The 17,853-nt window shown below is 36.2% G+C and overlaps 2 protein-coding genes and 1 long non-coding RNA gene across 4 annotated transcripts; 1 reads left to right on the top strand and 2 right to left on the bottom strand.

The window, feature by feature from the left end:
- Positions 1–1,280: 1,280 nt before the first annotated feature.
- On the bottom strand, positions 1,281–4,285 carry yipf6 (Yip1 domain family, member 6). The gene is made up of 2 exons (XM_051395559.1): positions 3,691–4,285; positions 1,281–2,583 (listed from the first exon to the last, which is right to left on the bottom strand). Exons 1-2 carry the CDS (start codon positions 4,027–4,029, stop codon positions 2,236–2,238), a joined length of 687 nt encoding a protein of 228 aa, XP_051251519.1. The 5' UTR covers positions 4,030–4,285; the 3' UTR covers positions 1,281–2,235.
- A 1,860-nt stretch (positions 4,286–6,145) lies between these two features.
- On the top strand, positions 6,146–15,807 carry snapc1b (small nuclear RNA activating complex, polypeptide 1b). Its single transcript, XM_051395913.1, has 10 exons — positions 6,146–6,424; positions 11,643–11,799; positions 11,899–12,039; positions 12,153–12,257; positions 13,823–13,978; positions 14,083–14,136; positions 14,450–14,512; positions 14,670–14,808; positions 14,950–15,021; positions 15,204–15,807. Exons 1-10 carry the CDS (start codon positions 6,276–6,278, stop codon positions 15,242–15,244), a joined length of 1,077 nt encoding a protein of 358 aa, XP_051251873.1. The 5' UTR covers positions 6,146–6,275; the 3' UTR covers positions 15,245–15,807.
- Positions 6,441–9,756, bottom strand: LOC127361355 (uncharacterized). Of its 2 annotated transcripts, XR_007884273.1 has the most exons (4): positions 9,564–9,756; positions 7,712–7,866; positions 6,717–6,840; positions 6,441–6,561 (listed from the first exon to the last, which is right to left on the bottom strand). It is a non-coding gene; the product is annotated as an uncharacterized LOC127361355 (long non-coding RNA). The 2 variants fall into 2 exon arrangements; XR_007884272.1 differs by lacking the exons at positions 7,712–7,866; positions 9,564–9,756 and adding an exon at positions 6,903–7,152.
- Positions 15,808–17,853: the final 2,046 nt, after the last annotated feature.

Genomic DNA, 17,853 nt, shown 5'->3' with positions numbered 1-17,853 from the left:
GTTGTTTGCTTTGATCGTACTCCAAACTGTTGTTATATAATTACTGCATTTACTACTTTTATAGTTTTGTGAAGCACTTTGTAACATCTCTTTTAACTCAAATATGTGATTATATTATTATAATATAAAAACACTTTCAGGCAAATTCCACAACAAAAACTTTTAAAATTAACCTTTAACTTCCTTTTGCCTCTTGTTATATCACTGAAGTTCTACAGCCACACAACAACGTCTCTAGAGCAGCTCCAAAGGGCTGCAGCCACTCAGTTCACGTAGGTTTGAACCCAGTAGCAGCACAACAACAAGTCAGTGAGTTTATTGGTAGCACAGGTGAATCTAAACAGTGAACAAAGGGGGGTCGTCCTTCTTCGGGGGGAAAGGCAGGGAGTGAGGACTAAAGGTAGGGAAGGGGGGAAAGCAAAGGGTTGCCTGTGAGTCTTCTTGGGGAGTTATGGAGAGGGGGAAGGGACCAGGGAAGGCGGACACTCACTCAGGGGGTAGTGGGATGACGGACTCCTCTCTGAAGGGGGGTTGCAGGCAAAACCGCAGACGTCTCCGAACAGGAGTCCGATCAGTGGCCAAAGGTCCGGGGATCAGTCCTAAGTCGCAGGCTGGAGAGTCACACACAGCAGTGGAACAATCTGGCCGTGAGCAGAGGGTGAGTGAGGCTCTATATATAATATATGTACTGTGGTGACCAGGTGGAAGCAGTTGGGCTGATGAGGGGGTGTGGCTGCAGGTGTGGCTGCAGGTGAGTGTGAAGGGGAAAAACTGCATCAGCTGTTTTTAATGCAGATTTATTTCCCGAGTCTATACCTGTATGTTTATTTTCTGTTATTTCATACGTGGACCGCGGAGCAGATGTCAAATTGGTCGAGTCCATCAGCACCAATGGGAAACGTTTGATTTATATCACACGACACAATCAGCCAATATAATTTTAGATTTATGATTAAAAAAGAACAGTTTTATGTTTTACACTCTGTTCTGCATTCCTTGATTTTACACTCTTTAACCTTTTCTAGTATGAAGGAACTGAAAACGTTCATTTTGTTGTCCAACCTTGTGTTGGAGAAGGTCGGGTGCTTTTTTGAAATGACCTCATTATCTTAAAGTGTTGTGAGTCTCTTTAACGCTGCAGTAAAACCACATTTTAGATGGTGACAGATAAATAACTGTCGAGTGAAGTTGTGTAGTTAACGTGTTAACTGTGGACTGAAATAAAAGTAAAGCAGCGAATCATAAAACATTAAAAACAGAGTTGATCTCAATACAAACAATCACAGCCGATCAAATATATTTTAATCTTTTTCATTTGCTGATGAAAATGGGTACATATAAATTAAAAGAAATCAACAAAAAGTGGCCCCTGGTGATTTGGGAGAACATCGAGGACAGGGTTATAGAGCAGGGGGTCAAAGGTCGTCAGGGGGGGTTAGTAAAAGATGAACAATCAGCCTGAACAGGAAGTCTGTTTCCTCGCACCTTTCAGAAGAAAATGTAAGAATTATCAGTTTCACAGATTAAACACCTCAAATATGACGCTGTTTTAGAGCCGCTGGAGAGCCAAGATAGCCTACAAACAGACCCGCAATCAGTTCTTCTCATGTGACCCTCAGAAAGAAAGTGATCTTCACCAAAATGTCAGATTGCTTTACATTGGCCGTGAATCGAGACGTTCTCTGTTGATTTCCTGTCATGTCTAATAAAAACAAAAAATTACCCCAAAATACTAAAAGAAAAACGCTGAGAAGGGTCGACTTAAAAGGCAAAATCTAAATCCTCTCAGTCACCCTGCATAAAATAAAATCTGTTAATGGAGAATGTAGTGCGAGGACGAGGTTTCAAACACACCCAGAGAGACCAGGAGGAGGAGAAAACAATCATAGCCCTGCTAGTTCAAACATTCATAGAGTATTTCTATATACAGGCCTATGGACTTTATTTACACAGATCGTAAACACACGGGAGACAAAGTGGGAACAACAACCGTCAACCGGCCTCATCTGAGCGCGAGCCGCCGCTTCACCTGAAAGAGTCCATTTGGAATAAAGTGTTTTGATGTTTCATGAGTCTTTGATTCTGTATCAGAGGCCCAGAAACACTCGCCGTCAGTTCAGTAGTCATTCGTTCAAAAGGCAGATACCGGTTGTTTGTTTGAGTTCTTTCACTCCACAAAAACCTCCTTCATCTTTGTCAGTTCAGCTCCGCTCCCCTTCGCGTTTCCCCTCCCCGCTACTGCGACGGCGAGAACGTCAGGATCATCCACCCGATCACGAAGTAGAAGAGGAACACCGGGTACACCACCAGCGCCTTGCGGTTGGGCGGCTGGCTGTCGGCGAGGAAGGCCGTGGAGGCGAAGGTGGACCAGCCGAAGGACGCCGTCACCACCACCAGCCGCACGGCGAAGCTGACCGTCCCCGAGCCGCCGATCAGGACGATCCGGCACACGGCCATGGCCGCCGTCAGAGGCATGATGCAGTATCCCAGCACGCACAGGCTCTGGAAGAAGGAGATGGTGCCACCCAGCAGCTTGGAGTTGAGGGTGATGATGATGGAGCCGAACCAGATGATGACGAAGACCTGGACGAGAAAGTCCAACGCGTTAGTGGGGAGATTTATTTCTTTATGTTATAAATATAAGCAACCTTTGTTATTAGCATACATATGTCCTCTATAAGACCACAGGATGAGAGTAAACTGATAGAAAATCAATAACTGCCAACAATTCAGATGGTTTGTTTGTGAAGTCTGAGTTGACCTTTTTATAGCAGTATTCTCTATGGAAGCCCTTTTCTGCCAATATGACCGGAGAAAACAGATAACTGTCAGTCATTATAATGAAAAACATTCTCTAAATAATGATTAATATCTCAAAATAATGATTAATATCTCAGAATAATGACTTATTATCTCTAAATAATGATTAATATCTCAGAATAATGACTTATTATCTCTAAATAATGATTAATATCTCAGAATATTGACTTAATATCTCAGAATATTGACTCAATATCTCAGAATAATGACTTATTATCTCAGAATAATGATTCATATCTCAGAATAATGACTTATTATCTCTAAATAATGATTAATATCTCAAAATATTGACTTAATATCTCAGAATATTGACTCAATATCTCAGAATAATGACTTATTATCTCAGAATAATGATTCATATCTCAGAATAATGACTTATTATCTCTAAATAATGACTTATTAATAATATCTCAAAATATTGACTTAATATCTCAGAATATTGATTAAAACTCAGAATATTGACTCAATATCTCATAATATTGACTCAATATCTCATAATATTGACTTAATATCTCATAATATTGACTCAATATCTCAGAATATTGACTTAATATCTCATAATATTGACTTAATATCTCATAATATTGACTAAATATCTCAGAATATTGACTCAATATCTCATAATATTGACTCAATATCTCAGAATAATGACATAATATCTCAGAATATCTCAGAATATTGATTTAATATCTCAGAATATTGATTAATATCTCAGAATAATGATTAAATATCTCAGAATATTGATTAATATCTCAGAATAATGATTAATACCTCAGAATATTGATTAATATCTCAGAATATTGATTAATATCTCAGAACATGGACCCAGTCTCTCTCTCTCTGGTCTCTAACACTGAGTAAATACGGTACCTCAGCGAACTGCGGTCCTCCCTGGTCGTCGCTGTCCGCCGCGCCGCCCTGCAGCAGCAGAGCCAGAGTCACGCACAGCAGCAGCGGGCCCCACAGGTCCCAGTCCCGCAGCAGAGCCGAGCTGCGTTTCGGGTACAGGACGTGGATGAACTTGTTCCCGACCGCCCGCAGATCCCGCAGGATGGTCTCCTTCACCGGCTCGTCCAGCGTGGAGAACTCCTCGTCCCGCCTGGAGGAGGCGACGGGCACGGAGATGTCCCCCTCCACCGGGATGTCCTCCGATATGGAGACATCCGAGAGCCCGGCGAACGGTCTGCTGGCCTCCTCCGCTGCCGCCATCTTAACTCCGAGAGCGAACGGTTACCCGAGAGCCGTTGGTTGGCCGTTGGTTGTCCGTTGGTTGTCCGTTGGTTGTCCGTTGGAGAGTTCACACGACGACCGCACTCCACATATAAAATAAAGAGGTTGGAGGTTGCTTTAAGCCCGGGAGAGAGGTCCGGTCGGGTCCGGTCGGTCCGGTCGGTTCGGCTGCTGCTGGAAGTCTGCTGCTCCACGTCAGCCCAGGTTGTTTACTTCCGCTCCACGTAAGGCACGCACATCCGGGTGGTGCGTTCAGGTGCAACTCGATAAACAAAACGTCACATGATTCAAACGTCGTTTAACAGTTTTACACGTTTTATAAATAATAATAATAATAATAATAATAATAATAATAATAAAAAAAAAAAAAAATTAGTGGATACAGAGAACACACACACACACACACACACTAACACACACACACACTAACACACACACACACACACACACACACACACACACACACAAACACACACACACACACACAAACACACAAACACACACACACACACACACACACACACACACACACACACACACACACACACACACAACACACACACACACACACACACTAACACACACAAACACACACACACACTAACACACACACACACACACACACACACACACACACACAAACACACACACACACACACACACACACACAAACACACACACTAACACACACAAACACACACACACACTAACACACACACACACACACACACACAAACACACACAAACACACACACACAACACACACACACACACACACAAACACACACACACACACACACACACAAACACACACACACACACACACACACACAAACACACACACACACACAAACACACAACGTCACATGATTCAAACGTCGTTTAACAGTTTCACACGTTTTATTTTACTCTGCTCCAGTCAAGAGGAATATAAAGATATAAAGCTTCTAACTAATGAATCTTCACACAACATATTAATATTGGCTCTGTGGATTTCTTAGAGAAAATGTGCAGTGATATATTTCTGAGGTAATATTTGGTAATTACAATGAACCCTGGTTTAATGAGATTTAAAGGAAGGATATTCTTAAATAATTCATAAGAACAAGATTTAAATTTAATTTTAATAACTGTGCAACACAAATGTAGAAACAACAGAGAACCGGTTTCAGGTTTTGTTTCCTATCAGTTTATTCAACTTGGAGCTGAAAAATAAACAAACTGAATTTCTTGTTAATAAAATTATAATTAGAACAAAATGTTTCATACACGAATGTGTCGATTCTCCAGATTAATTCCACCTCACTTAAAAATAAGTTCACGATATTAAATACAGTAAAAAATGCTCCAGCAAGAAAACTTTGAGCACTTATGTCTGAATTTATTGTATTTTTTACATTAATTATATTATGGTATATTATTATTTTACATTTATTATATCATTTTACATTATTTATATTATATTATATAATTTTATATTATATCATATTATATTATTTTATATGATATTATTTTATATTATTTTATTTTATTTTATATTATATTATATTATTTTATATTATTTTATTTTATTTTATTTTATATTATATTATATTATATTATTTTATATTATTTTATATTATATTATATTATATTATATTATATTATTTTATATTATATTATATTATATTATATTATATTATATTATTTTATATTATTTTATATTATATTATATTATATTATATTATATTATATTATTTTATATTATATTATATTATATTATTTTATATTATATTATATTATTTTATATTATTTTATTTTATATTATATTATATTATTTTATATTATATTATATTATATTATATTATATTATTTTATATTATATTATATTATATTATTTTATATTATATTATTTTATTTTATATTATTTTATATTATATTATATTATATTATATTATTTTATATTATATTATTTTATATTATATTATATTATATTATTTTATATTATATTATATTATATTATATTCTTTTATTTTTCACTTATTATTTTGTGTGGTGACGACTTCCTGTCAAACTGCCGTAAATCCTCACAGAAGAAGAAGAAGAAGAAGAAGACGACGTCGCCGCCGCGTTCTGATGACGCATTAAAGCGTCGACAGCCGCCGTCTCTTTGTTTACTAGTGTAACTCTGATGAGTTTATTTTGTTCGCAGTAAACACAGTAAACATCCGTGAGGTTGAGTTGAGATGGATTCCGGTCGGAAACAAGAGAAACAGGAGACATTAATAAGTTCCGACTGTGAGGAGCTGCTGAGCCGCTTCCAGAGAACCGGGTCGGTCCGGTTCGAGGTGTTCTGCAACATATGGACCCAAATGAAGTTCTGCCACATCTTCTAGTGAGTTACCGTCAACACCAGAGTCATTAATGTCTGTTGTTAACCCTCATGTGTCCATTAATGTCTGTTATTAACCTTCATGTGTCCATTAATGTCTGTTATTAACCCTCATGTGTCCATTAATGTCTGTTGTTAACCTTCATGTATCCATTAATGTCTGTTATTAACCTTCATGTGTCCATTAATGTCTGTTATTAACCTTCATGTGTCCTTTAATGTCTGTTATTAACCTTCATGTGTCCATTAATGTCTGTTATTAACCTTCATGTGTCCATTAATGTCTGTTGTTAACCCTCATGTGTCCATTAATGTCTGTTATTAACCCTCATGTGTCCATTAATGTCTGTTATTAACCTTCATGTGTCCATTAATGTCTGTTGTTAACCTTCATGTGTCCATTAATGTCTGTTGTTAACCTTCATGTGTCCATTAATGTCTGTTATTAACCTTCATGTGTCCATTAATGTCTGTTATTAACCTTCATGTGTCCATTAATGTCTGTTGTTAACCTTCATGTGTCCATTAATGTCTGTTATTAACCTTCATGTGTCCATTAATGTCTGTTATTAACCTTCATGTGTCCATTAATGTCTGTTGTTAACCTTCATGTGTCCATTAATGTCTGTTATTCACCTTCATGTGTCCATTAATGTCTGTTATTAACCTTCATGTGTCCATTAATGTCTGTTATTAACCTTCATGTGTCCATTAATGTCTGTTATTAACCTTCATGTGTCCATTAATGTCTGTTGTTAACCCTCATGTGTCCATTAATGTCTGTTATTCACCTTCATGTGTCCATTAATGTCTGTTATTAACCTTCATGTGTCCATTAATGTCTGTTATTCACCCTCATGTGTCCATTAATGTCTGTTATTAACCCTCATGTGTCCATTAATGTCTGTTGTTAACCTTCATGTGTCCATTAATGTCTGTTATTAACCTTCATGTGTCCATTAATGTCTGTTGTTCACCTTCATGTGTCCATTAATGTCTGTTATTCACCTTCATGTGTCCATTAATGTCTGTTGTTAACCTTCATGTGTCCATTAATGTCTGTTATTAACCTTCATGTGTCCATTAATGTCTGTTGTTGTTAACCCTCATGTGTCCATTAATGTCTGTTGTTAACCCTCATGTGTCCATTAATGTCTGTTATTAACCTTCATGTGTCCATTAATGTCTGTTGTTAACCTTCATGTGTCCATTAATGTCTGTTGTTAACCTTCATGTGTCCATTAATGTCTGTTATTAACCTTCATGTGTCCATTAATGTCTGTTATTAACCTTCATGTGTCCATTAATGTCTGTTGTTAACCTTCATGTGTCCATTAATGTCTGTTATTAACCTTCATGTGTCCATTAATGTCTGTTATTAACCTTCATGTGTCCATTAATGTCTGTTGTTAACCTTCATGTGTCCATTAATGTCTGTTATTCACCTTCATGTGTCCATTAATGTCTGTTATTAACCTTCATGTGTCCATTAATGTCTGTTATTAACCTTCATGTGTCCATTAATGTCTGTTATTAACCTTCATGTGTCCATTAATGTCTGTTGTTAACCCTCATGTGTCCATTAATGTCTGTTATTCACCTTCATGTGTCCATTAATGTCTGTTATTAACCTTCATGTGTCCATTAATGTCTGTTATTCACCCTCATGTGTCCATTAATGTCTGTTATTAACCCTCATGTGTCCATTAATGTCTGTTGTTAACCTTCATGTGTCCATTAATGTCTGTTATTAACCTTCATGTGTCCATTAATGTCTGTTGTTAACCCTTCATGTGTCCATTAATGTCTGTTATTCACCTTCATGTGTCCATTAATGTCTGTTGTTAACCTTCATGTGTCCATTAATGTCTGTTATTAACCTTCATGTGTCCATTAATGTCTGTTATTAACCCTCATGTGTCCATTAATGTCTGTTATTAACCTTCATGTGTCCATTAATGTCTGTTATTAACCTTCATGTGTCCATTAATGTCTGTTGTTCACCTTCATGTGTCCATTAATGTCTGTTATTAACCTTCATGTGTCCATTAATGTCTGTTATTAACCTTCATGTGTCCATTAATGTCTGTTGTTAACCTTCATGTGTCCATTAATGTCTGTTGTTTACCTTCATGTGTCCATTAATGTCTGTTATTAACCTTCATGTGTCCATTAATGTCTGTTATTAACCTTCATGTGTCCATTAATGTCTGTTATTAACCTTCATGTGTCCATTAATGTCTGTTGTTAACCTTCATGTGTCCATTAATGTCTGTTATTAACCTTCATGTGTCCATTAATGTCTGTTATTAACCTTCATGTGTCCATTAATGTCTGTTATTAACCTTCATGTGTCCATTAATGTCTGTTGTTAACCCTCATGTGTCCATTAATGTCTGTTGTTAACCTTCATGTGTCCATTAATGTCTGTTGTTAACCTTCATGTGTCCATTAATGTCTGTTGTTCCTTAACCTTCATGTGTCCATTAATGTCTGTTATTAACCTTCATGTGTCCATTAATGTTTTTACCTCTTGTCCATTAATGTCTGTTGTTAACCTTCATGTGTCCATTAATGTCTGTTGTTAACCTTCATGTGTCCATTAATGTCTGTTGTTAACCTTCATGTGTCCATTAATGTCTGTTATTAACCTTCATGTGTCCATTAATGTCTGTTGTTAACCTTCATGTGTCCATTAATGTCTGTTGTTAACCTTCATGTGTCCATTAATGTCTGTTATTAACCTTCATGTGTCCATTAATGTCTGTTATTAACCTTCATGTGTCCATTAATGTCTGTTATTAACCTTCATGTGTCCATTAATGTCTGTTGTTAACCTTCATGTGTCCATTAATGTCTGTTGTTAACCTTCATGTGTCCATTAATGTCTGTTATTAACCTTCATGTGTCCATTAATGTCTGTTATTAACCTTCATGTGTCCATTAATGTCTGTTATTAACCCTCATGTGTCCATTAATGTCTGTTATTAACCTTCATGTGTCCATTAATGTCTGTTATTAACCCTCATGTGTCCATTAATGTCTGTTATTAACCTTCATGTGTCCATTAATGTCTGTTATTCACCTTCATGTGTCCATTATGTGTTATTAACCTTAGTGTCCATTAATGTCTGTTATTAACCTTCATGTGTCCATTAATGTCTGTTATTCACCTTCATGTGTCCATTAATGTCTGTTATTAACCTTCATGTGTCCATTAATGTCTGTTATTAACCTTCATGTGTCCATTAATGTCTGTTATTAACCTTCATGTGTCCATTAATGTCTGTTATTAACCTTCATGTGTCCATTAATGTCTGTTGTTAACCCTCATGTGTCCATTAATGTCTGTTATTCACCTTCATGTGTCCATTAATGTCTGTTATTAACCTTCATGTGTCCATTAATGTCTGTTATTAACCCTCATGTGTCCATTAATGTCTGTTATTAACCCTCATGTGTCCATTAATGTCTGTTGTTAACCTTCATGTGTCCATTAATGTCTGTTGTTAACCTTCATGTGTCCATTAATGTCTGTTGTTCACCTTCATGTGTCCATTAATGTCTGTTATTCACCTTCATGTGTCCATTAATGTCTGTTGTTAACCTTCATGTGTCCATTAATGTCTGTTATTAACCTTCATGTGTCCATTAATGTCTGTTATTAACCCTCATGTGTCCATTAATGTCTGTTATTAACCTTCATGTGTCCATTAATGTCTGTTGTTCACCTTCATGTGTCCATTAATGTCTGTTATTAACCTTCATGTGTCCATTAATGTCTGTTATTAACCTTCATGTGTCCATTAATGTCTGTTGTTAACCTTCATGTGTCCATTAATGTCTGTTGTTTACCTTCATGTGTCCATTAATGTCTGTTATTAACCTTCATGTGTCCATTAATGTCTGTTATTAACCTTCATGTGTCCATTAATGTCTGTTGTTAACCTTCATGTGTCCATTAATGTCTGTTGTTCACCTTCATGTGTCCATTAATGTCTGTTATTAACCTTCATGTGTCCATTAATGTCTGTTATTAACCTTCATGTGTCCATTAATGTCTGTTGTTAACCCTCATGTGTCCATTAATGTCTGTTGTTAACCCTCATGTGTCCATTAATGTCTGTTGTTAACCTTCATGTGTCCATTAATGTCTGTTGTTTACCTTCATGTGTCCATTAATGTCTGTTATTAACCTTCATGTGTCCATTAATGTCTGTTGTTAACCTTCATGTGTCCATTAATGTCTGTTGTTAACCTTCATGTGTCCATTAATGTCTGTTGTTAACCTTCATGTGTCCATTAATGTCTGTTATTAACCTTCATGTGTCCATTAATGTCTGTTGTTAACCTTCATGTGTCCATTAATGTCTGTTGTTAACCTTCATGTGTCCATTAATGTCTGTTATTAACCTTCATGTGTCCATTAATGTCTGTTATTAACCTTCATGTGTCCATTAATGTCTGTTATTAACCTTCATGTGTCCATTAATGTCTGTTGTTAACCTTCATGTGTCCATTAATGTCTGTTGTTAACCTTCATGTGTCCATTAATGTCTGTTGTTAACCTTCATGTGTCCATTAATGTCTGTTATTAACCTTCATGTGTCCATTAATGTCTGTTATTAACCCTCATGTGTCCATTAATGTCTGTTATTAACCTTCATGTGTCCATTAATGTCTGTTATTAACCTTCATGTGTCCATTAATGTCTGTTATTAACCTTCATGTGTCCATTAATGTCTGTTATTAACCTTCATGTGTCCATTAAAGAATAAATAAAAGCACACAAGTTGTTCTTTATGGAGGACACGTTATATTATTTACATATTATATGTTTATGTTCATGTAATGGCATCAGAAATATATAATAATAATAAATAATAATATATAATATATAATAATATAAAAAAAAAAAATATATAATAATAATAATAATAATAGTTTAGTGGATACAGAGAACACACACACACACACACACACACACACACATGATGTGCTGTAACACGTTTAAGAGATATTATATTTCACTGAAATAGTTTTTTAAAATCATATTATTATCTCCTAATTGTGCTTTATTATGATGTAAGTAGCAGATATTAGGTTATATTTGTGTGAGTTATAACTCATATTTGAGAACATAATTATGAGACAGTAAATAATAAGCAGGTTGTTTATCTTTAATATCTAACACGGTGTGTGACGTGTTGTGGTTTCGCAGCGGCACTGTGGGGCACGAGAAGCGAGTGTTCAGTCGTCTGATCCTGGACGCAGCCTGCAGCTTCTTCCTGCCCCCCTTCAGCTTCCAGATCAGAGTGGGAGGACTCTACCTGCTGTACAGCCTGTATCAGTGTCAGACCGCCTCGCCGCCAGAGCCGGTCAGGAACCCCACACACAAACACACGATCGTACGTTTACTTAAAGTCTGACTCGAAGTGACGTTGGTGATCGGTTCCTCTCGTTGTTTCCGGCTGCAGATCCGTCTGGCGCTGAAGGACTGGGAGGACGTGCAGAAGTTTGAGAAGGACGCGGCGAGCGCTCAGCACGTCGACGCCGTTTACATCCTCCGACAGCTGATGTTACACAAAGCGTTCTGCTTCACCGCCATGCCCACTCTGGTGAGCTGCCCACCACAAACAGGTCCGGCTAATGTCATCTGCAAATTCACACTTTCCCCTTGCTCATCTTTGTGCTTCTCCTTCGTCTCTTCCTCCTCTTCCTCTCCCGCCAGCTCTCCTACAACAAGAGGAGGAAGCTGGAGAGGTCGCGGTTGTGTGAGGAGTTCATGGAGCGAGCGTGTCGTCCGCAGGAGCTGGTCAACATCGAGCTGCTGGATGTGAGCAGAGACTGTTTAAACAGACCTATACAGCAGAACTTAATCAGGTTTAATCAGGTTTAAAGAGTTTTAATCAGTTTTAAACAGTTTAAATCAGGTTTAAACAGGTTTAAACAGGTTTAATCAGGTTTAAACAGTTTTAATCAGGTTTAATCAGGTTTAAACAGTTTAAATCAGGTTTAATCAGGTTTAAACAGGTTTAATCAGTTTTAATCAGGTTTAATCAGTTTTAATCAGGTTTAAACAGGTTTAAACAGGTTTAAACAGTTTTAATCAGGTTTAAACAGGTTTAAACAGGTTTAATCAGTTTTAATCAGGTTTAATCAGGTTTAAACAGGTTTAATCAGGTTTAATCAGGTTTAATCAGGTTTAATCAGGTTTAATCAGTTTTAATCAGGTTTAATCAGTTTTAATCAGGTTTAAACAGTTTTAATCAGGTTTAAACAGTTTTAACCAGTTTTAATCAGGTTTAAACAGGTTTAATCAGGTTTAATCAGGTTTAAACAGTTTTAAACAGGTTTAATCAGGTTTAAACAGTTTTAATCAGGTTTAATCAGTTTTAATCAGGTTTAAACAGGTTTAATCAGGTTTAAACAGTTTTAACCAGTTTTAATCAGGTTTAAACAGGTTTAATCAGGTTTAAACAGTTTTAATCAGGTTTAATCAGGTTTAAACAGTTTTAATCAGGTTTAATCAGTTTTAACCAGTTTTAATCAGGTTTAAACAGTTTTAATCAGGTTTAATCAGGTTTAAACAGTTTTAACCAGTTTTAATCAGGTTTAAACAGTTTTAATCAGGTTTAATCAGTTTTAATCAGGTTTAAACAGGTTTAATCAGGTTTAAACAGTTTTAACCAGTTTTAATCAGGTTTAAACAGGTTTAATCAGGTTTAAAGAGTTTTAATCAGGTTTAATCAGGTTTAAAGAGTTTTAATCAGGTTTAATCAGGTTTAAAGAGTTTTAATCAGGTTTAAACAGTTTTAAACAGTTTTAATCAGGTTTAATCAGGTTTAAACAGTTTTAATCAGGTTTAAACAGGTTTAAACAGGTTTAATCAGGTTTAAACAGTTTTACTCAGGTTTAATCAGGTTTAATCAGGTTTAAACAGTTTTAATCAGGTTTAATCAGTTTTAATCAGGTTTAATCAGGTTTAAACAGTTTTAAACAGTTTTAAACAGTTTTAATCAGGTTTAAACAGTTTTAATCAGTTTTAATAAGGTTTAAACAGGTTTAAACAGTTTTAATCAGGTTTAATCAGTTTTAATCAGGTTTAATCAGTTTTAATCAGGTTTAAACAGGTTTAATCAGGTTTAAACAGTTTTAATCAGGTTTAATCAGTTTTAATCAGGTTTATCAGGTTTAAACAGTTTTAATCAGGTTTAAACAGTTTTAAACAGTTTTAATCAGGTTTATCAGGTTTAATCAGGTTTAAACAGTTTTAAACAGGTTTAAACAGGTTTAATCAGGTTTAATCAGGTTTAAACTGGTTTAATCAGGTTTAAAGGCTCTATAAGAGTAGATTAATTCTTTATAAAGTGTTAAGTTGTGCTCTCTGTCTCCTTGCAGGAACTGTCCAACATTAATCAGCTCTACGACAAAATGAAGACGTCCGTGTTCTCGACGGCAGAACAGGAGGCTTCGTCCGTCAACCTGATCCGTAAAGACTTTGTCCCTCAGCTCCGCACCACTGTGGTGGATTTCTACAAGTGGCAGCAAAGGAAGGTGAGACTACAGTTGATAAACTACAGTGTAGTTTGATTTGGTTAATTGAATGTTACTGAGGGTCTTTGGTCCATGTGATGAGATGATGTGTCCTTTCCTGTCAGGATGCCGCTGGTGAAGATAAAGACAGCGGTGAGGGAACATCGTCTCAGCAGGAGGTGAGTTACAACTTCATTTGAGGGGATTTTGCCTGAAGGAATCGTCTCTGAGTCATTTTTTGTTCCAACTACCAAACAATATGATAAAAGTTAAAATATTCTCTTTAAAACACACTCAAGGACCCATTTTAGTCCCCCGACCTCCGTTTGAAGACCAGTTACACTACCTGAGTGCGACTCGAGTCTCCTGCAGGATATTAAAGCACTCAAACTGAAGTGAATTACAGGAAGTCCTTCAGCTTTCTAAGGTTGTAATAATAAGTTTGTCCAGACGGTGGCGCTGTTGACTGACTGCCGGTTTTTGTGTCCTCAGTCCTCCCAGAGAGCGCTGCTCCTCGCCTCCATCAAATCAAAGGCGTACGGAGAGGCAACAGAGGTTTGTGCTTCATGTTCTAGATTATATATTACTTTAAAAATATAACAAATATAACATTTAATTCTGAGGATCCTTCATTCTTCTTTAAAAAGGTGGATTGTGTTAAATGTATTCTTTGCAAATCATCAATACATATATGTATGAATGCGTCTGTCAGGCGCCCAAGTCCCGGCGCCATCGCCAGGTGGAGGTGGACTTCACGAGTCACGAGGCCGGACCCTCGCACTCGTCCGGTTACAGCAGAATCCACAAACCGTCACTCAAAGCCAGAACCACCAAGAACCTACATCTCTCAGGTGAATCCAACCTCCCTTTAATCCCCGACACCTCAAACTAAATGTATCATTTTATTAATTTATCATTAAAATATGTTTCTGAAGATGATTTATTTATTTTATCTTTAAAGTTTTCACTCACTGAAACTTCCTTCTCGTCAGGTGACCTGTTGAAAGAAGCCATTACGACCACGTACGTGAATCGTCTCACTTCACTGGGCTTTGATCCTGATGGTACGTTTAACAACTCGATGCTCGAGTTTGTGGAAATATGTTAGATGGTTGTCAAGATAATTCACTTCTCCAACAGAGTAAACAGCTTAAAAACATTCATTAGGAGGAACTTTCTGAAGCTCAAGTGGCTTTTTTTCTAATATTCGCCGTATTTTATGTTGTTTTCTTTTTCTCCCATTCAGAAATAACAAGACCGCTCCCAGAAAAGTTCAAGTCGTCATGAAGACGGCGTTGGGAGTCGACCCGCATCCTGGTCGGAGCTGCTGTTCAGGAGAGTTTGATGTTTGTTTTAAAATGTTTATTACATTTTAAAATGCTTTAATTTATATTTTAATGGCTGAAACTTAAACTGCTCTGTATGTTGTTGTGACTCTGTTCGCTTTGTAAAATGTAAACGGCTTCAAAAACTCATCAGAGCTGAAGAAATTCCCTGTTTTCATCACCGTAGCTGCACATTTGAACAATTATACAAATATCAGTCTTTATTGTTTACACAAAATTTGTCCTCTGCATTTGACCCATCCTATATACATTACTATATACATTACTTTATACATTACTATATACATTAGGAGCAGTTAGGTGCCTTGCTTAAGGGCACCTCAGCAGTGCACAAGAGGTGGAAGTTTATAAGAGTAAATGACTGTTAACATTTTCTTTATAAACTTAATTTCTCTGTGAAAGTGGATTGGAAGAAGATGGATTTCTGTTCTTTTTTGTTTCTGGTGTTTTAATATTTTATCAAGTTTGGCTGTTTTATATAAAATCCTATTTTTTAATACTTGATATTTTTGCCTGCGTCTTTCTTGGGAGACATTTTATTAAGTAATTGGTGATGCGGACATCCTCGGGTTGGAGCTTAATTCCAGTGTATACTGCAGAAAAGGGCCATAAGGTTAGTTAATAATGAAGGTTTTCAAAAACACACTAACACTGTTTCAAATACCTCAAATATAAAGTCAAATACTTTGAAGTTTGTGGATCTAGAAGAATTTAACAGCACAAATAATGTATAAAGTAAGAAATACTTTACTACAACATACAATGTTCTTTGACCAGGAGGAGGGGAAGGTTATAATGTGAGAGGTGAGTTTAATTTACTTTAAAACTACTTTGAAGAATGTGTATATTTCAATTAATATCTCAATTCAAGACGATATATAAATTAATATAAAAATTCTTTTCTGCCCATTCGACCGCATATTTGGCGGCCTGAAATACAGGTAAAGAAACCAGTGTTATCAAAATGAGTCATAGCTGTTAGCTTTATATGTAGTTCTTTAACACTATCTGAACCAAAGAACAGAACACAGACAAAGTGAACGGAAAGTTTCACGGTTGATTTTTTAAAAACACATTGATTGTGGAGACAGTGGATGTAAACAGCAGAGAACTATTGATTTGAAACAAGTTATTTGTGACAGTTCTTAGAAAACAATTTGCTTTCATGAAGATGTCAAAACAATTAGCAGGGCACCGCAGGGAATCGAACCCCATCCCAGTAAACCAGGAGTACCATTACCGGGGCCTTTTGCTTTTTGACACTACATGGAAGGTGAAGCAAAACCTGCATTATCAATAGGATTTCTGGGTCTCTGTAAATAATGTTATCAGGAGTTCAGTTTGAAAAGTGTCCTGAGAAAACTTCTGTTATAAATTGACGCTATACAAATAAAATTGAATTGAATTTGAAATAATGTCATAATTGTACATTTCTTTATTTTTAAATGTGGATAACTATTTAGTTCTGTTTGCAATATTTTTTTGTAAAAATGTTTGAGAAGTCTTATAAATGCTATTGTAATGCAGGAAACAGAAACCTACACACACACACACACACACACACACACACACACACACACACACACACAGATATACAGTACATACAATATATTCATAGGAAAAATGTATATTATCAGTTCTTATATTACATAAAATACATTATATAAATAAAGGACATTTTTATATTATGTTTGTACAGAGGAAAAATATATATTATTTGTTTTTATATTACATTAAAACACATATAAATACAGAGGAAAATATTATATTGTTTTTATATTACACAACTACAAAACCCTAAACCCCTAATCCTGTTCAAAGCCTAAAGTGTCCATAGTCTGTACATGCCAACGCCACCATGCTGTTACAGCTGCTACTGTAAGATAAACTTCTGGGATGATTATGGAAAGTATAACCATCTATCTTTACAGCTTCAACAGAGGAACCTGCAGGCAGCCACGTTTCTGTAACAGCAATACAGTTAAGCTGCAAATGCTGTGTACACAATCCCAAATCGGATACATGATGACTTAAATTTTGGACATTCATGATAAACACATTAAAGGTTTGTGTACTGAGTTTGTGCCTTGTCATATTTTTGACCAAGAAGGGGAGGCATGTTTTCAATTGCATCCTTAATACTATCCTTACAATGTATAGCTTTCTGCTCAAAATCCTTTAACAACCAAACCTGACAAAGTCCTAACCCGACTTAAAGCCACGTACACCTGCCCAGGTGCAAATATTCTAAGGGACACAACAGCTTTGTCCACAGTAAGACCTTGTACCCATGTCACCCACTTCAGTATTTGCACAGCGTTTCCTCCTCTGTGCGCCAACTTCAGGGTCATCAAATTTAACAAAGACCATGCGAGGAAACTTACCAGTGTTAACCAAACCATCATCGACATCTATATTCTTCAGTAACATGACACAGGACATGTGTTAAATAGATGCTGCATATTGTGCTCATTTACCTGTTTATTTGTAGCAAAAATATGTAAAGTTGAGCAGACTTCACCAGTTTGGCAATGTTTTAATATATTTATA

The sequence above is a fragment of the Dicentrarchus labrax genome, unplaced genomic scaffold, assembly GCF_905237075.1.
Source record: "Dicentrarchus labrax unplaced genomic scaffold, dlabrax2021, whole genome shotgun sequence".
Lineage (NCBI taxonomy): Eukaryota > Metazoa > Chordata > Actinopteri > Moronidae > Dicentrarchus > Dicentrarchus labrax.
This window is presented reverse-complemented; position numbering and strand designations above follow the sequence as displayed.

Bases quoted from the DNA above. Each gene is read 5' to 3' on its own strand.
- yipf6 (XM_051395559.1), bottom strand. From the start codon at position 4,029: ATGGCGGCAGCGGAGGAGGCCAGCAGACCGTTCGCCGGGCTCTCGGAT. The intron at 2,584-3,690 runs GTACCGTATTTA...TTTCTCGTCCAG, and splicing joins GAGGACCGCAGTTCGCTGAG to GTCTTCGTCATCATCTGGTT.
- snapc1b (XM_051395913.1), top strand. From the start codon at position 6,276: ATGGATTCCGGTCGGAAACAAGAGAAACAGGAGACATTAATAAGTTCC. The intron at 12,258-13,822 runs GTGAGCAGAGAC...GTCTCCTTGCAG, and splicing joins TCAACATCGAGCTGCTGGAT to GAACTGTCCAACATTAATCA. The intron at 14,513-14,669 runs GTTTGTGCTTCA...TGCGTCTGTCAG, and splicing joins CGTACGGAGAGGCAACAGAG to GCGCCCAAGTCCCGGCGCCA.